Source organism: Dipteris shenzhenensis, chromosome 33, assembly GCF_047967505.1.
Source record: "Dipteris shenzhenensis isolate YYH24624 ecotype China chromosome 33, Dip_SZ_1.0, whole genome shotgun sequence".
Lineage (NCBI taxonomy): Eukaryota > Viridiplantae > Streptophyta > Polypodiopsida > Gleicheniales > Dipteridaceae > Dipteris > Dipteris shenzhenensis.
This window is the reverse complement of record NC_141628.1, coordinates 1,796,784-1,819,699: the sequence shown is the minus strand read 5'-3', so window position 1 is coordinate 1,819,699 and position 22,916 is coordinate 1,796,784. Positions and strand designations below refer to the sequence as shown.

At 44.3% G+C, this 22,916-nt stretch overlaps 1 protein-coding gene across 8 annotated transcripts in view; it reads left to right on the top strand.

Annotated features, from left to right (window-relative positions):
* The window catches only part of LOC147879531 (ETHYLENE INSENSITIVE 3-like 3 protein), a 57,195-nt gene extending 40,755 nt beyond the window's left edge, over window positions 1-16,440 (top strand). Inside the window, exons 2-6 of one of the 8 annotated variants that reach the window (XM_087371501.1) lie at window positions 12,596-12,776; window positions 13,227-13,316; window positions 13,411-13,581; window positions 13,917-13,972; window positions 14,080-16,440. In XM_087371501.1, the coding sequence (XP_087227627.1) occupies window positions 14,205-16,130 (1,926 nt within the window). In that variant the 5' untranslated portion in view covers window positions 12,596-12,776; window positions 13,227-13,316; window positions 13,411-13,581; window positions 13,917-13,972; window positions 14,080-14,204 and the 3' untranslated portion in view covers window positions 16,131-16,440. The other 7 variants (XM_087371503.1, XM_087371499.1, XM_087371500.1 and 4 more) reach the window with 7 other exon arrangements.
* The last annotated feature ends 6,476 nt before the right edge of the window (window positions 16,441-22,916 follow it).

The following is a 22,916-nucleotide window of genomic DNA, read 5'->3' as shown; positions in this document are numbered from 1 at the left end:
GAGTGGTCTCATCTTGTATACCGATTTGGCAATCATGTATAAATAAAGCAGTGTACTATAGTTAGGTAGATCTTTAGGGTCTTTCATGTTTGAGCTCTTTATAATTTCCGCATAGCTAGTCTCCACATATTACAAGGATGAAGCATTCATCATGTGTGAAGTTCACAATGATATAATGATGATTCGTGAATCCATGCATATGTTTATGGAGGCGGCAGATAGATGGTGGATTTAACAAGAAAAGGATGGTGTAGCTCTTGTTACATGGGAGAATTGTAAATTGGAGTTATGAAAACTTTTTTTGCCACCTGATGAAGCTTCTAGACCATGGGACGAATATAGATATCTAAGGCAGAGGAACTTATTAGTATCTGAATGTACGATAAATTTTGAGAGATAGGTATGAAGTTCCTTGAAACTTTACCGGTGTTTGTTCAAATCAAAGACTACATATTTGGCTTGAATGATAGAATCAAAATCAACACGCTCGATGATGCAATAGCGATTGCACTAAATTATGAGGATGCAAGGGGCAAGATGCAATAGCAATTGCAATGAATTATGATGACACAATAGTGATTGCATTGAATTATTTGGTTTTGCATGTTTTGGAGCTTGGTATGAGCTCCTAGAGAAACCGACTTTCTAGAGAAAGATTGTCAGGAAAGGTACAGTATAGCAAACTAGTAATCAAGCCAAGCAAGCTAGGATAATTGATAGTGATTCACCCAAGTACCACCATAGGGGTGAAAAGGAAAGTATCCCCTATGGCAGCTAGGCTTGGTCGAAATCTTCTTTGACTCTTGAGCACACGAAAGAAAGAAGGTTTGTGTTTTTGATTGATAATATCCTATCGAAACTTATAGCAACAGGATATTCAGATTTTACTGAAGTGGAATTAATAAAGATGAAGGGGCAAGTGCCAACCACAACATCGTCGTATTGTTCGACTCAATGTCCACAATGTTATCAATCCCAAACTGGTAAAAAGATTGACGTTGAAAGCCAGCCTATCTGACTACGCCTACCTATACAGTTTGGATGGCAGATGGGAGTCCAACGGAGGTGTGGGACCAAAGGGTCACATAGTTGGAGCTGTGCATCCAAGACTACGTGGAGAAGCTGGATCAGGGTCACTTTCCCACTTGTGAGCCCTCGAATAAGGACATATGGGAGGTAGATAGGAGCCTAGGAGAAATGCTGCTAGAAATGACCAGCAGAGGGTATGCACAGCGGAAGACTGATAGAATTGCCCAGGAGCTCACACAGTGTGGTGTGGGGTGTGGAATCACAAATTTCTTAAACTTATGTGCATAGCATAGGTGTGCAGAGTCATCAATAGACAATGAACCAGCTAGATAGAGAAACCACCAAAATAATATATTTCTGTCCAAAGCTAAATACAAAAGAGCTAGATCCAGAGTCCCACCAAGGTGTGGTCCTCTGATCTTACCACAAGGTCCTTCTCCTACTTCCGGTTATCTCTAGACTCGAGCCTGCGTGCTCCACCTCGAGCGTAAGTAGACTTTCCATCCAGATCTCTTCCACCTTGCTGTCTGCAAACCAGCCTAGGTGGGCAGCCCTCTGAGTGAGCTAATTCTGCAGGTCTCCAGCCAGGTTCACCTCCAGGATGAGGCCCAACTGCTACTGCTGGTGCTACTGCTTTCTGCTCCTCAAAAGCTGCTCCAAGTGATGATGAATGAGGGCTGGAGGCCCTCCTTTTATAGGCCCCCAAGGGGCTGGTAAAACCTACCGACCCAGCAGCCTCTAATGGCCGACTGCTGGTCGGTTTTCTTCCTCCCCCTGGCTGACTTTTCTGGCCCCTCCTGGGCTGACTTTACCGCCCTATATAAGGGCTGTTGCTGGGCTCTTTTGGGCTGCTGCCTGGCCCCAAGGGCAGCCTCCATTGGGCCCTACCCTTGGGCATATCTATGGCCAGGTGGCTGGCCCACCATAGCCTCCACCTCTGCCCCTTCTGTCCTGCTGGTCCTTCCTTGCTCAGGCCTGTTTCCAGCCCTCAGAACCTGCTCCAAGACAGCTCCGTCATGCTGCCGTACCTTCGCTGATGTCAGTCGCCATGTGTTGCCATATTCAGGGCCTGTTTGCAGGCTATAATCCTGCCCACTACCCTCTCCACTTGGTCGGTCATGCAGGCGCCTCTAGTTGCGCCATCTCTTTCTTTGATTCTTGCCCACATGGCAGCCATGCTGCTGCTCATGTGTCAGTCTCTCAAACCCTAGGTTCACCCCCCCCATGCTCTCTTGATATGGGGGCTTATAGATGGGGAGGTGACCTTTCCAACACCCCCTCTCACCGACACATCTCGGCCCAATGCCAACACGTCGATGACGATGCTCCAGTAACTCCATGGTCATAGTCCTCTGGAACACTTCGATGTCGAAATCTTTTCCTGGCTTTTCATCTAGTGGCACCTGCTCCACCAGGTCTGGTTCCGCTTCCGCACACCATCCTAGTACACAGGTCCATCTCTGGTAGCACCTCCTGGCACCACCTTCAGTCACGTTCTTGCCTTCGAACTCGAGCAATCCAATCGCCACGATCTTCCAGTTTTCCTCCTCATAATGAGTGAACAACTTGGAGTCTTCCAGGCACTATGCTTTGAGAGTCTGACTCAACCTGTCCTTCCTTTGGCAAGGTCCGTAACAAATGTGTATCTCCAGATAACCTGGACCACGAACTCTCGCTGAGCTCTCAAGCAGGTACTCTTTTGGCTTCAGTACACCTTGTCCATCACCTTCCATCAATCTGTGTCCGAGATTTGAAGAAGCACCCATACTTCCCCTTCTGCCTTCGAAGAAGGCCACTTCCTTCCAATCTTGAATTACCTGAGACAAATGAAGAGCAGAGTCTCTCCACATCATGGTGTAAAGGTTCAAATGAAGAACATCAAGTACATACCAGATCGTCGTACTGCATGTGTGCTTGCTCTGAAAGCAAACCATGCACCTCATCGAGGCACATACCAATAGCCTGTGTAATCCTGTACTATCCCCTTCTGAACTACATCGTCCATCTGAACATGAGACCCTAGGGCACTCCATGGAATCCATCCTCGTGTCAGTATCAACAGCCACGCACCTCGAAGATACCAAGCACTCCATGCTGTCCTTCACCTTCACAAAAGTCTCTGACTCCTCGTCGACCCACATCTCAATGTCAGACATTATCACTGTGGTTTCTAGGTTGGCGTATCTGACCTCAGTAACACACGGAGATGTCACCAGGAACAACTCTTTGATTACCACATTTGCGTTGGCCTTTGTATCACCCTCTGGATCTGAGTCGGCGGACTCCTTCCTTTTGTATTTCTGATCCGCCTTCTTCTTTTTGCAGTCCTTCGCAAAATAGCCTGGTGTGTCATAGCAGAAGCACTTCTTCCTCTGATTCCTCTTGGAAGTGTCCTCACTGGTCTTTCTTGGACTTGCCACCGTTAGGCTTGCCCTTTCCTTTGCTAGCGTAGTCCTTCGCCAACAATGCCTTGTCATCTTTATCGTTGTAGAGCTTCTCCCTAGCTTCTTCTTGTAGTAGCAATGGATTCAATTCCTCAAAAGTATAGGCCATCTTTTGGTGGTTCTAGTGATGCCCTATAGGCCATGGTATGTGCCTTGTAGGCATAAGTGTAGGCACTTATTGTGTTAGTGCTTACTATGCCACGTAGGACACTTAGTCCTATGTGACACCTAGGACACTTAGTCCTAGGCCTAGATACAAGTACTTTGTACTTGTGTTTAGGAACCTTATCTAAGTTGACGTGACTTCTTCTTCGACTCGTCCTGTACTGCACACACACTCTCTCTCTCTCTTCGTTTAGCATCTTCAGTGGTATCAGAGCAGGTATTGCTCTAGCCTTCCAGCTCTCCTCAGCCCCGAGTACTCCATTGCTCATTGGAGAGTTTTCTGCCCTGCTGGTCGACACTCTCCCAGATCTGGTTCGAGGCTCTTCATCGCTATTTGCTCCGTCGTACCTTTAGTGGTACCTGCGTTGTACTTGCACGTTGCATCGTCGTACAACGTACGGCCGTACAACCGTACCTTCAGTGGTATTCGCATCGTACAACCGTACGGTTCTGCTACGTACTGTGCATCGTCGTACCGTACCGCACGTCGTCGTATAACTGCGCGTCACCGTACTGCCCGCCGCCGTACACCGTACTGCCCGTCGCCGTATACCTGCGCATCGCCGTACGGAATAAGTATCTGCGACAGCCGTACGCTCTTCTCCGTACAAGTGTACTCGGACCGTACCTGCTTTGTACAGGTTCATCTGCTCCGTACGTTCACCTGCAGATCAGCCGTCGTACGACTTGTACCTGCATTCCGTACACGTGTACTTTGAGAACAGCTGACCGTACAGCTTGTACCTGCTCCGAGTGTTTTGTACAATTTCGAAGTGCGAATTTACTTTCAGTGGTATCTACATTTGCAATTTGGGGCTTTTGCAGGACATTACAAAATTTGGGGCTTTCACACATTTGCCCTCTTTTTGGCCTATTTGCCCTAAATAAATTTGGGGCTTTTGCCAAATTTGCTGTTTTTGCATCAGATTGCAGTACATTAAATCAGATTGCAGGACATTCAGTTACACTTGCAGGACATTGAGTCAGATTTGCATACATTGGGTCACATTTGCGAAATTTCAGCAAGATTTGGGGCTTTTCTGAATTTGCCCTCTTTTTGGCTTATTTGCCCTCAATAAATTTGGGGCTTTTGCCAAATTTGCTGTTTTTGCAGTGAACATTGCCTGTCACAGTCACATTTGGGTCAGATTTGCATTTGCCCTTTGATTTGGGTCAGAAATTTGCAGATATTTGCTGTCATTTTTGGGACAGCCAGCTTATTGCAGTGATAGCCTTGAGGCTTTTGGTTTCTTTTAATCACAGTTGCTATGGCTGGGAACAATCAAGATTTATTTGGAGTTCTTCGTGAAGATGATAAGTTGGATGGCACCAACTATCCGATGTGGTCTTATCTCATGAAACATATTCTCGTTGCAAAGCATTTGTGGAAAATTGTTTCTGGGGCTGATCTGAGGCCAGCCAATCCTTCAGTGGTTGTTTCTACTGCTGCACCTTCTGCAGGTGGTACTTCTCCTTATGCCTCTTCCTCTAGCACTCCTGCTGTTGCTCTTCCAACTCAAGAACAGTCTAGATGGGATGCAAGAGATGCAAATGCACATTCATGCATTGCTTTGTCATGCAAGAGAATCATTATTCCACACATCCGTTCTTGCAGGACAGCAAAGGATGCTTGGGATAAATTGGCTTCTCTATATCAGATTCGCAATGAAGCTCGTGTTGCATATTTGAGAAGGCAATTACAGGAAGTGAATATGAATGAAGGTGAGTCAATGGATGCATATTTGACAAAGGTCAAGGACCTCATGGAACAGCTTGCCAACATTGATGAAGTGGTGCCCAATTCACAGCTTGTCAGTACTACATTGAATGGACTACCAGATACATATCAAGGGTTTGCTACAACCCTTCGATTAGTGGCCATGGGTAATCCAGACCACTATTCTTTTGATCAGCTTGTTACTTTGCTTTTGCAAGAAGAGCAAAGTAGAGCTAACGGGAGTGGATCTGATTTTTTAGTGCTGATTTTATATGTGGATGATATGCTTCTCACGGGCCCAGATACTCAGCAAATTGCAGCTTTCAAGGCTGACTTGCAGCAGATTTTTGACATGTCAGACATGGGACAGCTTGGGCATTCAGTTTGCTCATGTTGAGGGGGGTATCATGATGTCTCAGTCCAAGTATATTGGACAGCTCCTTGATCGTTTTCAGTTTGAGGATTGCAAGCCAATCTCTACTCCAGTGGACCCTGGCTTCAAATTCTCAGCTCATGATGGGAGCTCACCATGTGATATCACTCTTTATCAGCAGGTTGTTGGATGCCTTATTTATTTATGTCACACCAGAGCTGACTTGCAGTATGCAGTATCTCAGCTCAGCAGATTCATGCACATGCCCAGTTCATAGCATTGGCAGGCAGTGAAGAGAGTCTTCAGATATCTCAGAGGCACTCAGGATTTAGCCCTCTTCTATGGTGATCAGGGTTCACTTACCATGCATGCTTACACGGATAGTGACTGGGCAGGATGTTCCGACACCAGAGTGTCACATACTGGCAATTGTTTTTTGCTTGGCAATTCATGTATTTCTTGGCTCAGCAAGAAGCAACCGACAGTTGCGATGTCTAGTTGTGAGGCTGAGTACAGGGCAGCTTTCACCGCTACAGTAGAGTGTGTTTGGCTTCGACAGTTACTTACAGATCTTGGTATTTGCCAGACATTCTTCACTATTGTCTACACTGACAGCCAGAGTGCTTTGGCCATTGCGCGTAACCCAGTGTTTCATGCGCGTACCAAGCATATTGAAGTTCACTATCATTATGTTCGGGAGCGGTTGTCAGCAGGCGACATAGAGTTGTCCTATCTTCCCACAGAGGACAACATCGCAGATATGTTTACAAAGGCACTTCCTCGTCCCAAGTTCAAAGTCTTCCGACAGGATTTACACTTGGTTCCCTTTGTTACATGATCTGACATTCCTTGTACATTCATAGGTGGCTATATCCTTTTGGATGAACATGTGCCACCATGACCAGAAACTACAAAGTATTCTGAGACGTTTCCAGAGTACTTCAGCCCATCCCATGGAGGGGGGTTTGTATTGGTGGTTCTAGTGATGCCCTATAGGCCATGGTATGTGCCTTGTAGGCATAAGTGTAGGCACTTATTGTGTTAGTGCTTACTATGCCACGTAGGACACTTAGTCCTATGTGACACCTAGGACACTTAGTCCTAGGCCTAGATACAAGTACTTTGTACTTGTGTTTAGGAACCTTATCTATCTAAGTTGATGTGACTTCTTCTTCGACTCGTCCTGTACTGCACACACACTCTCTCTCTTCGTTTAGCATCTTCAAAAAGTCAGAAGTTTTGTTCTCTGTCCTTTTGTCACAGTCTTAACAAAGCTTTTGAAACTCCGAGGTAGCCTGCTTAGTACCATCAAGGCCAAAGGGCACAACTCCACCTTCTAAGTAACTGATGCCAGTTGATTCCTTGCCACCTTGACCTTCGTCAAGTGGTCATGTACCGAATCTTCCTCATCCATATCAAGATTGTAGAGCTAATACTGAAGAAGCAAGATCTGGGATGTGTTGTCTATCTCGTACAGATCCTTCAGAGTGATCCACGCCTCTACTGATGTCTCGGCCATCTGGATGTGAGGCAGCACGGAGTCCGCCGTAGTCCCTATGATCAATGCCAGGGCATGGGCATCTCTGTCTTTCCAAGCTTCGAGCTCCTCTTCGTCTACTACCATGAGTATCTTCCCCTGTCTGTCCACCATATCCTCCGGCTTCGCCTCCACTCCCATTGTCAATTTCCACAGCTTCCGAGCCACTAAATGGCTCCGGATCTTCACCTTCCAGATCGAGTAAATTGACCCATCCAGTTTCCCAGACTCTCCAAAGTTAGGGATAGTGAAAGAAAGAAATCTGGGGGAGGAGGAAGGGAGAGCAGGGGCTGAAGAGGTCGACATCTTTGATGCTAAACCACACAGCAAAGTCGAACAAACTCAACCTTCAGTAGACCAGAACTCTGAACGCACCTGACTGAACTTGAGTGACCCTCTTTCTCGCAAGGGCACTGTCCTCTAGGCGTGGAAGTCGATTCCAAAGAGCTTTTGAATCAGGGTCGTCCTTCAGCAAGGTCCTTGCCTTAAGGCTCCCACACCTGTGAGCCTCCTACTTGGGCTTTGATACCATGTTAGAAATGACCAACAGAGGGTACACTGAACCAGCCAGATAGAGAAACCACCAGCCAAATAGAGACAATGAACCAGCCAGATAGAGAAACCACTAAAATAATATATTTTCGTCCAAAGCTATGGACACAATACAAATGAGATTGATCCAGAGTCCTACCAAGGTGTGGTCCTCTGATCTTACCACAAGGTCGTCCTCCTATCTGCCTGCTATCTCTAGACTCGAGCCCACGTGCTCCACCTCGAGCGTAAGTAGACTTTCCGTCCAGATCTCTTCCACCTTGCTGTCTGCAAACCAGCCTAGGTGGGCAGCCCTCTAAGTGAGCTAAGTCTACAGGTCTCCAGCCAGGTTCACCTCCAAGATGAGGCCCAACTGCTGCTGCTGGTGCTGCTTCTTTCTGCTCCTCAAAGGCTGCTCCAAGTGATGATGAATGAGGGCTGGAGGCCCTCCTTTTATAGGCCCCCAAGGGGCTGGGAAAACCTACCAACCCAGCAGCCTCTAATGGCCGAATGCTGGTCGGTTTTCTTCTTGGGCATATCTATGGCCAGGTGGCTGGCTCACCATAGCCTCCACCTCTGCCCCTTCTGTCCTGCTGGTCCTGCCCTTGCTCAGGCCTGTTCCCAGCCTTCAAAACCTGCTCCAACAGCTCCGTCATGCTGCCGTACTGCAGCCGTACCTTCGCTGATGTCACCCGCCATGTGTCGCCATATTGAGGGCCTGTTTGCAGGCTTTGATCCTCCCCACTACCCTCTCCACTTGGCCCGTCATGCAGGTGTCTCCAGTTGCGCCATCTCTCTCTTTGATTCTTGCCCATATGGTAGCCATGCTGCTGCTCATGTGTCAATCTCTCAATCTGTAGGTTCACCCCCCCCATGCTCTCCTCATATGGGGAGGTGATCTTTCCAACAAATGCCACATGGGCAAAGAAAGTGACTGCCACGGGGGCAGATCTGGGATGGCATGCAGGGCTGCCACATGGGTAGCATGCAAGCTGTGATGTGGGCAGCATGGACAGCAAAGGATGCTGTTAGAAGGCTTTACCGAAGACTGTGATAGATGCAGCAGGAACCTGGAGTAGGGAAGACCATGCAAGGACAACCAAAGCGGGCATTCCAGCCCTATATAAAGAAGCCCAGGGGGCAGGTCATTCATTCAGGTTTTGGGATTTTGGTGCCTCAGATTGTGCTGCCTACACAGCAGGGAGGTCTAGAAACACCTACAACAGGTCCCAAAATTTATACAGGGCATCACTATGAGCCCAGTTAAGCTCTAGGAGTGTGCACAGGCTGATAGTGTTTTGAAGGTGCCATGAGGAGGCATGAGAGCAATATTGTGGTGACGAGTCCACATCTAGGAAGCATCTTGCTCCTCGATGAGATGGTGGAACACTGTGCACACCTTTGTACATGGTTTTGGCCCATCTTTGGAACAATATATATTTACTGTTTCTACTCTTGAGAATACTGCAATAATTGTCTGTGCCTATCCATCCATCCATCCATCCATTGTTATGCTCTAATATTGAAATCCTACCAATCAATGTAGGTGCTGCCTGATGTGACATCTGTTGGGTAGATTGTACTCTAGAGTCACTAGGATTCACCCTTGAATCCTGCCCTTCTGCTTCCATAAGTTCACAGTGGAAGATGGGTTTTTTTTTTATAATAAATATGATGGATTTCCCCCTTTTTCTTATACACAAAAAAGATAAACAACAGTCCCTGCTGTAAGAACGAATTAACTGCTACTCAGAATTTTTCGAAAGACAAGATGCTTCCTGGATTCAAGTCCGCCTCCTGCTCCGCTATCCTGCTCTCAGCTAAGATCTCCCGGGACTCGCTCCCTTTGAAAAGAGCTTTTGTGCATGGCTGCGAATCTGCAGCGTGCCGGTTTGAAATGCAACTGCACTACCAGTGATGGCGTTATTTGGTTGCCCTTCGATTTTGGTGCATTGAATATGCTACGTATCATTCGTTTATTGGTGCTGAGCTCGTCGGTCCATTTGTTCGTTGGTGCGCGATTGGAACGTCTTTCCTGCTGCAAACTTCCGTTGCTGCTCCCATTCGTCCATTGCTGCGTTTGCTTCTCAATTGGTCGTAGTGGAGTTGCACCTCTCCCGCTTCTCGTCTAGTCGCTTTGCGGTTGTGGTGTATATCCGGTGATGGGGTGGTTGTGCATTTCGGTGCTTCTTTGCGTTGCTGTGTCTTTGCTACTCGTCGTCGTTTCTCTACGCACATGTTTTCACGACCAGCCAACCGCCTTACGAAGGCTAGGCCACAACGCCAATTATGGACCGGTATAGTCACCAAGGCTGAAGCCTTGCAACCAGCCCACACTTGAGGAGCGGAACAGACCGATTCAATGGGTTACGGGCATCAATTTGAATCAGGCACGTCACAATTCTGCTCACTATCCCGATTTCAAGCCCAAAAACCCCGTCGCCAACACTGCGTCACATCTGACCCTGTCCTGGCGCAGATCACTTGCTTCATCGATCGTGAAACCGACTCTTCTTCCAAGCCACCGCACAACGCCTCACGGTGATCAGCACCTTACCCACGCCAGTCGTCTACTGTCCGTCGAACTCTTTGCTCTGATACCAAATGTAACGCTACATCTTCTTCTCATCGCTGCTCATGCGAAAAACTCTAGACTTACGCTACTTCTACTTCACTCTTCCTTGCTTCTTATCACGGGCGATGGCTTTCTTTATTTTCCTCCCAGCCAACTCTCAGGGACCTGATGCGTGATTATTCGTTATTCCCATCGTTAATTCCTTCATCCTTATCCCTGAGACCCACAATTCCCTAGATAGTTCCTGGCCACATGTCTTCATTTTAGGCCCTTACTTAGATGCATCCTTTTTCACCCCTCTCTTGGAGTTCCTTTAAAAACAATTGCCCCTTGGCAATTTGCACATTTAGATGCACCTAGGCCCTAGCCCTATTAGAACTACCTAGTCAATGCCATTACGCCCTCACCTAGGACCTTGGCAGTTACTTCTCTTGACCATTTAATTACGCACATTAACTATTACAAAAGTTGGTCATCTAAGAGAAAATGCCCACTGATCTATCCGAGGTCATGCTATCTCGGCTAGAGCATAACATCCATCCATCCATCCATACATACATACATTAAGAAAAGGAGAGATTTGAAATAGCATTAGGTGGTTTTTGGACAGATGAATATAATATGGTGGTGAAACCCCTCTACAATGTCCTGCCAGCTCTTTTTGGACTTGGAGAGGGTATGTGTGGCTGCAGGCATACTCGGCACTTCCGTTGCTGCCATGTGGCAGCAACTGGTGGCTTTTCAACATGGTATCAGAGCAAGAGGCTGGCCTGCAGGCTATGGCAGTGACGTATTGCGCGCGAGTGTGTGTACTTGACGGCGGCTGTTGCAAGGATGCTGATCCTGGACAATTGTGCACTAATGACTGAGATTAAAGAAACTCAAAAAGTGGACTCGTATGTCTAGAGTGTTTGGCCAAGGCTGTTGTAATAAAAATTGGGTTATAGTGACTTGGCATCTAGGGGAGGCTATACATATGCAAGATATACCATAGATGATGGTATGCTTAAAAAATGGCAAGGTAGTAGTACCTAATGAGAATGATCTCTAGTAGAATATCATCCATCAGTGCCATGATAGTTTCACTCCCCCTGTGTGGGACATCTAGGTGTCGAGAAGACATATGAGCTTGTAGAACGTGATTTCTTTTGGCCAAAGATGAAAAAACATATTCATAAGTATGTCACATGATGTTTTTTGTATCAAGGAAGGTAGAATGGGTGACGTCACCTGGTCTTTTGTAGCCATTAGAAATATCATCAAACAAATGAAAGAGCATTTGTTGTCACATGATGTCTTTTGTATCAAGTAGGTAGAATGGGTGGATTTTATAGTTAATCTGAATAGACATAAGGAGGATATGGTTGTATCCTTGTGGTGGTTGACCATCTTACTAAGATGTCTGAATTTTCTAAAAGTCCTATTTTCATCCACATAAGCCATAGCCTTGCAAGTAGCGGGTTTGTTTTTTTTGGATTGATCCCCTCCAACACTCTGAGAATCAATCCTCATAAGGCTCACATAATGATAAAATGACATCTTATTCCTAATGTCATCAGATATAGCACAATATGCCCGCAGACCATGAGATAGCATGCCATCGATGTTTGGGTAGCCACTAGTGCCATTGCCCTACTAAAACATGAAGCCTCCTATTTGATGCATGACGTATGTCTGATTATATGTGCTCACTTACATGTTGCATAGTCCTACGTATTACCAAATTCATGATACAAAAATTTTGAGCCAAAAGGTTGGGAGGAGGATTGGTCTCTCTTCCACGACTGTGAATTAAGGCATGGTGACTGTTAGGGTGAACATGCCTTGATGGTAGTACAACAAACCAAGAAGAAATTAGTGTCATTTGTGAGATGCAAAGAGCCATGAAATACAGGGTCATCTCTTATTTGCTATCAAACTACCTAGAAGTACAAAGAATTTGACAATGCTAAGAATGGGGTATAGACTACGACATCTAAAATGACATGGAGGGCTAAAACACTAGAGCATCTCCAATAAAACTACCTTATCCTATACACTAATGACGAAAATTGATAAGATTAGATAGGGAGATGAGGTTTAGTAGTCATTTTTGGACTGCTATATTTGATACACTTAGGACGAAGTTGGGAATGAGTAGTGGGGACCATCTTGAGTCATGAACTATTGAAGATATGCTTTGCAGCTGACTGATTCCTTAATTGGTGGAATTGTCATATTACAGGTACTAGAGGAGAACACAACATGCAAGCTAGCAAGAGTCTTGGCTGGAGAGAAATGAGTGGTTGAAATTGGAAGATACCTACGGTGCTGATGTACTTCCCCTATATGAGGCTACAGGGGATCCGTTTACCAGATACCGAGAGCATTCCTAGATTTAATCATCGAGGATGCTGATGCATGAGGTAAGGAATGGTACATTCTAGTTAGAATGTAATAGGACCTTGGATGGATCGGTGACATCAAAGTCTTAGAGAGACCATTGTAATGTATATAAATATAAAATGGGGGGTTGTTATGTGTGTGGGAATAAGTACGGTTAGGATTTGTAAGACAAAGTCTTTGGTGATGGGTTCCGAGACGATTAGAAGGTTTAATCGACCTCCGTGCATATTTTGTTTGGGGTGATTTGATAGTCATGTGGGGGCAAAGAAGTGACTAGAATTTAATGTGGAACTCAAGAGGGCTAATAAGGTTAGTACACTTGTGGTAGACACATGGTAAGAAGCACGTTAAGCAATGAATCTTCTGGGGGATCGTGGGGGCGATGCATCACATGGAGATAGGAGATTATCAAAATAGGCTCCTTAGAGTGGGTACCAATTTTTCCTTGATGCCTATGTGAGTGTGAGCAGATCACCATAGGCTGGGAGGAGATTATGTCTTGAAGACCCATGAGTGAATTCTGAATCAGAGAGACACACAGGTGGAGAAACAGATTACAGGTCAGAGCATGCGTTTGTGAAGCGGAAGTGTGACACATGGTTGTGATTTATTCTCTTTGGCAGCCTTCTAAATAATCTATTTTTGGTGCTTTAGAACTCAACATTTTCCCCAGGATCCATGTATTATCGAATGCATACTCCTCAACCCATTATTAAACAACTGAAGAGATGAGTTGACCAGTGGCGCAAGTGAAATGTGAAAAGAGAGAAGCGTGTTCTGTTAAGCAAGTATCCTTGAGGATGGTTTGGGAAGCTGCTATCACAGGTAAGATGCTCTAGTGGACATTGTTTGATACGTTCCTGAAAATTTGTAAGGGAAGATGTTGTACTTCACTATTTGGATAAATAATGAAACCTAAATGAACTGATTTAGTCAATACGTGGATAGTTCTGGGATGCTCCAAAATCAAATGAGCATTTCAACCCTTTGTTCTAGCTTGTGGTGTTTGGCCGGGTGCAGTTTTAGTAAGGAGTCGTGGTGTCAGTACTTTGTTCAATATTGTGTGTTCAAGGTTAAAGTGTAGTGCTTTGTTTTGTTCTTTCGATCTGCTAACTGGAATGCTTTAAATGTACTTATTGATGCTTCTTCTGGGACTTCAGCAGTATGCTATTTTAAGATGGGGCTGGGTTGAATTGTAGATGCTTCCTTTTTCCAAGTAAGGCCTTTGGAAAGTTTCCTGTAATTCCAAACTGAAGGATTCTTTGGTGAAGTTATGAGAATATCAGGTCTATATGTCTAATCTTTAAAATTTTCCTGTTGCAGGTTGGCCCTCTGTCAATGATATTATGGTAGTTTAATATCTTCTATAAACTTGGCTCAATAAAGGAAGAAGAGTTTGCAAGCAGATTCCAGAATCATCCTCACCAAATTGACATCCATTTTTGGCAATGGATCACATGATGGATACTGATTTCTCTCATCATCTGGATCTGGATGCTGGCGACATAATGGGTGAAAATGATGGTGATGGGATGACTGAAGATCAGGTCAGTGACGAAGAGATAGATGCAGATGAGCTTGAGAAGCGGATGTGGAAGGACCGGATTCGGTTGAGACGTCTCAAGGAACGCCAGAAGGTCAAGGATCAGATAGAGAAGCCCAAACAAAAGCAGTCACAAGAGCAGGCACGACGGAAGAAGATGTCACGGGCTCAGGATGGTATCTTAAAATACATGTTGAAGATGATGGAGGTATGTCAAGCACAAGGCTTTGTTTATGGTATCATCCCTGAGAAAGGGAAGCCCGTTAGTGGGGCCTCTGATAATATCAGGGCATGGTGGAAAGAGAAGGTCAGATTTGACAGGAATGGACCAGCTGCTATTGCCAAATATCAGGCAGAACATGTGGCTCCAGGAAAAATGCCAGCAAGTACAGTGGCGGCTCCAACGCCTCATACGCTTCAGGAGCTCCAGGATACAACACTTGGATCCCTTCTGTCTGCTTTGATGCAGCATTGTGACCCTCCACAGAGGCGATATCCCTTAGAAAAGGGAATGCACCCTCCCTGGTGGCCTTCTGGGGATGAGGACTGGTGGCCGCAAGTTGGGTTACCAAAGGGGCAGGGCCCTCCTCCTTACAAAAAGCCTCATGATTTGAAAAAGGCCTGGAAGGTTGGTGTCCTGACAGCCGTGATCAAGCACATGTCTCCGGACATTGCAAAGATACGAAAGCTAGTGAGACAGTCAAAGTGTTTACAAGATAAGATGACAGCAAAAGAGAGTGCAACCTGGCTGGCAGTATTAAATCAAGAAGAAATTGCGGCGCAGCAACAGAGTCAGCTAGATCTAGAAGCAAATGCTGGAACTCCAGGAACTGCAAATGCAGGGGTCTTTACTGCAAGCAGTGCCAGTGAATATGATGTTGATGTATTCGATGATCCTTCGAATGCCAATTCTCCAAGGGACGAAGATTCTCAATATGATGAGATGGAAACGGTCAATGGAGATGCTTCTCACAATCTGAGCCATTCGGAAAGAGAGTTAGATGCTTTGAAGGCTAGAAAAGAAAATGTGATTCAAGATGGAGAAGTTTCTGGGGTTTGGAGGAAGAGAAAGGCAGTAGAAGATATTTCTATATCACAGCAAAGACTAAAGGCAGGTGAGCAATGCCAATGTCACAAGGGTGGAAAAAGCTCTATAGAATCCGATGATAGAAATATGCATCAGACGAATTGTCCTCTAAGACTGAGATCACAAGAAGCTGCAACTCCAAGGATGGATCAAAGTACATTTGTCTCTTCTTATGGTGGGGTAGTTGAACCACCTTCGTATAGTGCTGGGAATGACAAGGGGTACTTCCAGTCATTGGTTGGGGGCCACCCATTAGTCACTTCTCACAGGGGTTCTACTGGTGTTTCTACTCCTACCTCTGGGCAGACTACTGTTGGAGGAAACCAGCCCATGCATGAGCTGTTTGCCAGTTTCTATGGGAATCACATGCAAGCTGACACCTTGGGTGTTGGAACTTTGAGTGTGACAGATGGTCAAAGTTCTGGCACCCGCAGTGTACAGAACTCTGGCAGAGATGTGTCAGAGCCTGTACCAGATGGCCATTCTGTTTTCGCGCAAGGTCTAATAGATCAAGCTGCCACTGGCCTGACTGCAGAGACAGTGGATGCAGTTGTCTGGCAAAGAGAGGGCTTCAGTAGTGATTGTAGTAAGATTGTTGAGCATCATTTTGAACCTCATTCAGATGGCCTTCCAACTGAGTATAGCTTCAACTCTCCCTTTGATTTGTGCATGGATAGCTCAAGTCCTCTAGGAGGTATGCCAGACTTTGCAGATGAGGACTTTATTCAGTACTTCGGAGCATAGTATAGGTGTTAATAGTAGTTCCATGTGACTAGCGGTGGCATGCTGCTTGTTTTATGCCTAGTGTGCCATAAAGATTAACGGTTCTCTACATTCTATCATCTATCTTGTGTAGTTCTGTACTTGGTTCCATCTTTTTTGTACACTACCATACTTGTGTAACTCTGAACTTTTGGTTCTCATAGCTAGTCTGTGAAACTCTGTTACTTTTCACGTCACTCAAGTGACTGTAACCAAGGCTCTAAAAGCAACTAAAACGTAATTCGAGGGCTGGATGTTAGATTTTGTGTTAACGATGTACAATTAGGTTCTCCTCATTGGCTCATATTGTACACATTCGAATTTCTGGTTTAATATGATATTTTTCTGGATATTGTTGTATCATCTCTAGGATTGATCAACTAGGTGAAATGCATGATGGGGAGAACGACATTCCATGTAACCTGTGATTACCAGTGTGGAGTTTGGTGTAGCCTGCTAACTGACTATTGGTTGTTACTTTGGCCTTTAAAACTTCTCTGCCTCACGGTTTTCTTCTTGCAGAATTTATGTGCAATTCGGAATCGGCTTACCAGATAAAAATAGGGGAGACGCCAAATGTATGCCTCTCCTTAGCAAGTTTCCCATTATGGGAAAGTTGAGTTGTGGTTTGTTTTGAGTTGGGGTGGTGTCAGGAGTGAATCAACAAACGGCTCACTCTTGACATGTGCCCTGAGACTTTCATTTCAATTATCATCTTAATGTTTCAGTGATGATACGTATGATGATTTGTCTATCATAGATTTTTTGGACTATCAGTATTTCATGTTCATTTTGGAAGAGGCCACCTGCCTTGCTGGCTAGCCCTCTTGTTATTTAGATTTTGGAATTGCGATTGGGAGTTGTGACTTGCAATAGGGTCTTTAATCTCTACAACCCTTAATTCTAATCTTGAATCGATAGTGCACTATACATTCAAGATTTCGTTTTGCTTCTCTTTCGTTTTCTCATATATTTTCGTTGTAGAATTTTGGTCTTTAAAACAACAAAAATATGAATTTGTACGATTGGATATATTTTAGTCTTACAAAGGTATACATTTAGTGCACTAGTTGCTTAGACTCTCAAGTTAAAAGTATGTGACGTGTGTTAAATTTTAATTCGATGTATTACTAATATCTGGCGGCTTGTGGCTATGGCTGTGCCAGTAATAAAATCTGAATATTTGTGAACTTCTATATTATCTTTAATTAAATATTTGTAATTATAAAAAGATGCGTCTTAAGTATCCTATTTTTAACACACTTACATCCGTGTCTGAAGCGCGTCTGATGTGTTGTGTCTTAACTTGTGTAACCACCACACGTCAAGATTTAGTATACAATTTTAAAAATGCAAACGGGAACCCTGGGCCATTACAGGGACATCCAGCTTGGTGGCAGAAATGCAATATTTTGTTGTTGGAGTAGAAGGGAGAGTACTCCCTATGTAAGCCCCCATATGAGGATATCAGAGGGGCTTGTCACCTATATCGAATGTATGGGTGAGGGGAGTGTCATGTAGCCCCCATATGAGGAGATCACAGGGGCTTGTCACCTATATCGAATGTATGGGTGAGGGGAGTGTCATGTGGGCACGAGAACGTAGTGCCACATGGGCACATAATCATGACAAAGGGGACTGCAACATGGTTAGAGGTATGGCTGCCATCTGGGCAGCATATATACCTGCTAAGTTTTGGGCTTGATCAGTAGCCATGTGTGCTGCAGCAGGGAATTTAGAGGGGTGGCTTAGATTGGGCCTGGAAGATATACTGGAGTGTTTCTTGGTCTCGGTTGACCTGGGAAAAGTTTCCACTACGAGGTTAGACTTTGGTACGACTAGCCACACTATCTCTAAGATTGTATCAGAGCCCAAGGGAGTGAGATCATAGCCAAAGGAGGCTACACCTTGGAGAGCCCCCAGCATCAAAGGTTTGACCTAGACAATTTTAAAGAGGATGGCAACTTTTGATGAGTGAAGTGTCCCAAGAGGTCAGGGTTTATTTGTGATTGGAATTCTCTTCAAAGTCATTTGCTTAGTGTGACAGGGTATCCTGCATACCGGTCTGAAATTTGGTGAGGCGTGTAAATTTGGATTTTCCAATTCTCTGTTTTGAAGATCAAGGTTCGGAGCCACCTGGGTGCACGTGGAATATTGGAGATCATTGAAGAGGTGGAGACCCAAGCCCAAGGATTAGATGGTTTCCACGGGAAAACTCGTCAAATTGGGAAAAAATTACTCGCTGCTCGTTGGACTGCTCCGCCACCCCTTCCCTTTTGCCTCTTCCCCAGCTTCCGCCCCCTGCCCTCCAACCTCCTCGGCTCTCCCTTCTCGGTACCCCCTTTCCTTCTGCCTCATCCCACAGCTTTCACCCCGCTGTCCTCCACCCAAAATAGCCCTTTTTCCTCTCCTGCACCGCTTTCCTTTTCTTCTTCGCTCCTCTCGCTTCGCAGAGCACACCAATGACAAGGGCCTGCTAAGCTCCCATATGTGCATATGCTTGTATGCCCGAAATTTCGTAATTTTTGATTTTTATTTTGTACATATCTTTAGAGGCTTTGTAATAACAATACATGTGGGAGAAGCTTGTGAGGCCCACAAGATAATTGAGAATCTAGCAACATGAGACATGAAAACCGAGAAGCATGATGGTGAAGATGGTAGCGGGAGATGGCTTTGGCGGCTAATCTCATTGCACCTTGTCAATCATTTGATTACGACCATTGGCGTCTTTATCTCATGTAATAATAAATATGGAGTTGGTGGTGTGATTAGGGATGTGAGTCTGACTAGAGTGAATAATTGTAAATACCATGAGTATGAGTTATAAATACCTTGGAATGGGAATAGAGTGGTTTGGAGTGAAATATTATTGGATTATATAACGAGTCGTATATTTAGAGTGGATTAAATGTTTACATGGACTCCATAATGTACCAAAATAATATGGAGACTACATGCCAAGCACATGGAGGGCATGTAGAGTAGTGTGAAGGAGTGGGGGGTATTCGGAAGTAGTGTGGATCAAACTGAATCCTTCTAGAATTCCTATGTGGAATATGGAGGATGTTGACATATGGAAAGAAGAGGGTCCCTATGGGCTCCATGAGAGATGAACCAACTTTTCTTATTTAAAAGAGTCATGAGAACCTTGTTATGGGACTCGTCAAAAGTAGCCAAGAAGGACATGAATGGGGACACATTGGCTTATACAGGCAATAATTGTAATTCAGTGAAGGAGGGTGGCAATGTACCTATGAAAGAAGCAGGGTGGCAATGTACCTATGAAAGAAGCCATCCTCTTCCTTATTCAACAAGGCTCCCACCCTTTGGATACCGTGCCGTTGTATCTCGTGCTTTCTCTCAAGCCTTTCTCATGAGTCTCTTCTCTTTTCCAAGCACTTCCTTGCTTAGACCTCTTCCATGACCTTGAAGCTCTCTTCCTCTCTCTCTACCTCTCTCTTTGAGCATACGTGCTCTAGCTCTCTTGTACATTTTGTCTATTACGAGCCCAAAGGGTGTTCGAGGGTCACTTACCCATCTATGAGCTCCCATATGAGGAGGATAAGGGGTCAAGGGACTGTAGGATAGTGTCTTACTTGAACGGAAGGTATGTGCATGGTTTGCAATAGGTTTGGCGTACTGAAAGTACCTAGAAGTGAAGCTGGAACAGCTGCATGTCCCACGTGCTAGGACTAGCTACAGCGGCAGGGCAAAAAATATAGCATGGTTAGTGGAACGCCAGGGCATACTTATAGCCCAGACAGTAAGGGCTTTGCAAGAAGAAACTTAGGAGAAGAAATTAGATGGATCTAGTGACAAGGCTTTTCTTGGAAAACGCTTTCCTTGGAAATTAGATGGATCTAGTGACAAGGCTTTCCTTGGAAAAGGTAAAGCCGAAAAGGGTAAGCTTGGAAAAGGCAGCTCTGTCGGATTTGATTTCTAACACTACAAGACTCGAAAGAGGGCAAGTCAAATGACAGTGGAGACAAGAAGAAGGAACCGGGATCGGAAATGTTTCTATTGTGGGAAGCCAAGCCACATATTGAAGAAGGCATATTAATAGCGAAGGGAAGATGACAAGCCCAAGTAGGAGTCAAAGTCAGATTCAATGAACATGGTGAAAGAGGAGCCCTTTTTGGTTATTGAGCACGGCTCAACTCACATAGTGAGTGAGGACAATGATGGGCTAGTACGCAGACAGTGGAGCTTCCAAACACATGTCTAATAGTAAGAATTGGTTCAAGGAACTACGACCTTGACATCTAGATTCACATGTGACCATTGGGGGCAATGGGAAGTGCTTACATTAACCAAAAATTTGGACTCAAACTGTAAGAGAGCCCTTTAACTAGTGACATGGAAGGATAAAGTAAAATATTGGCTATTAGAGGGCAATATAATATTGGAAATGGCCTATGGCTTTCCTATTTCTTTATTCAATTTACCAACATTTGATGGACTTGCCACTTGCTGCCTCAACTCTTCTAGCACATTTTTGAATTGTAATGAAACTAGAAAATCAAGTTTCTCAACCAAACTTGCATCATTTGTCCTAAAACCAAAAACCTTCCATCCAACTATCACATTCCTCTCATTCTCATGTTTTTCTCCTCCTCCTCTCTTGTTTCCAAGCGTCATTTCACATCTTTCTTGGTTGAACCCTATTTTTGAATCTCTCAGCCTTCGTAGTCCACCATAAAATGCTGAATATACTCGACTAGCTTCCCTTAGAGGCATGTAACTTCTCCCTAGGCCTTGTGAAGGTTCATGGATTTTCATCAGTCCCTTGGTCGTGCCAAAGTGTTACTAGTTTGGCCCACCTGACTTTAGTTGGTCGCTCTTTGGTAACATTGCGGCATTCAACTTCTAGCTAGAGCCGCATCTGTCAAGCATTTATGTCTATGCTGGATAATAAGGTTAGGCAATCAAGTACACGAGTGTCTTAGGTGTTTTTGTTGTCAGTAGTTTAATTGTCTCTTAGTTTAAACGCCTAACATCATGACACGTCTTGGATGACCATTTGCGGGAAATGTGGGATTTAAAGGGCATACTACCCAATCATAAAGGGTTACTAATCATTTGAAACTCAAAGTTTTTGCTTAGTTGATCCAGGCATTGAGTAGTTACACTCTCCATGGTGATATGAGCCTAGCATTTTAGCTAAACTTCTAGCTTTTTGTCTCTTGTTCCATCTTCTTTCTTCTCTTTTGCTATGTATTTCCTATGTGGTCTATTTGTGTTTTCAAATGCTCTGTTTTTGCCACGACTCATATATTGCATTTTCGACTCATGGATGTGTGTAAATATTGATACATTTTTATAGTTAACAAAGGGTTCTCTTGTTAATAACAATATATCAATGCAATTTTTTACTTTTCTTGCACTAGATTATTCTTATAGTTGATATAGTATATTTGAAACAAAATTGTGACTCCAAAGTGTGATAAAACTAGGAAATCTAGAACGGTGTGGCGTGGGCCTAAAACTTAAGCCTAAGGCATACTGTTGTGCTTTTTAGGTCAAGATTTTAATGAAAAATATTAGATTCACTGGTATAGGAACACTTTGTTGCCAAAAAAGCAAAAAGGAAAAAAAGTCAAAAATTAGGTTTTAAGATTTGGTCAAATGTCTCAAGGAATTTGGTATATCTTTCCATTAAAATATACTTTGAGGTGAGTGTAGTACTCTGGATCACATTTCAAACCTAAAAGAAGACTCTAACCTGAAAGAAGACTCTGGATCTACAAATCAGAGAACCCTAACTCAAATATTCCATACTCTGGTTTAGCATCCTCAATGAACTTTTGGGTGGTGGCACAAATTGCCTCTAAAATGATGTTGCTAGTGTAGTTGAAGCGTGCAATTTCATTGACTATTGGATGAATGGTAGGTCCAAAGTCAATGGTATGGTCATAGGTGTCATTTGAGAGTTGTCATAGTGTCTCATCCTCTTGTAGATGTGCAGCTTCTGGCACATCATTCACTGGCAAAAGATTGGGCAAATCTGATCTGTTAGAGTGCGGGAATCTATTGACGAAATTCATATATCAAATGCTGCTCTAGGGGAAGCCATGAGTATGGGACCTAGAATCTAGGATGCTAGGGAAGGTGGAGGAGAAGGTTGTGGAAAACAGGGATAAATAGGAGTGTGAACACTATGATGAGAAAACAACCAATGGTCAAAAATTTTTAAAGGCGTTAATGCCCTAAAAAACTAAAAATTATATTTTTAAAAAATAAAGAGAAAAAACCATTAAATTATGGATTTTTTTCTCCATGGACTATTAAGACTCATTTGGTTCCCTAACTATCGTTAGGATCTTTGGAGATGGTGGAGAGTTGATATGAGAAGAGCATAATGAACAAGTGGTGCTTGATCTCTGGAAAAAGGAGCTAGATCCATCAAAGTTTCCTCAACATGAAACAGATACATCTTTTCATAAAGTCTCATGGTTAATAAACCCAAATTAGGATTTGTATCCATGATAATCCTCAAAGGCAAAGAGATCTAGATGAACATGAAGATTGCGAAGGAAAATTGAAAAGGCTAGGAGGGCAAGATAGGATAAGGCTTAGAGGAAAAGTAGGAAAGAGAGAAAAAGGAAGGGCATGGGAAAAGGAAGAGCAAGAGGCAAGATATCTAGAAGAAAGGTAAGGGCACTGAGATATCTAGAGGAAAAACAAGGGCAAGACATAAAATGTAGAATCAAAGGCAAGAGGCAAGAAGCAAGTGATGAAAATCAGTAGTGCTAGGTGACTCACAAT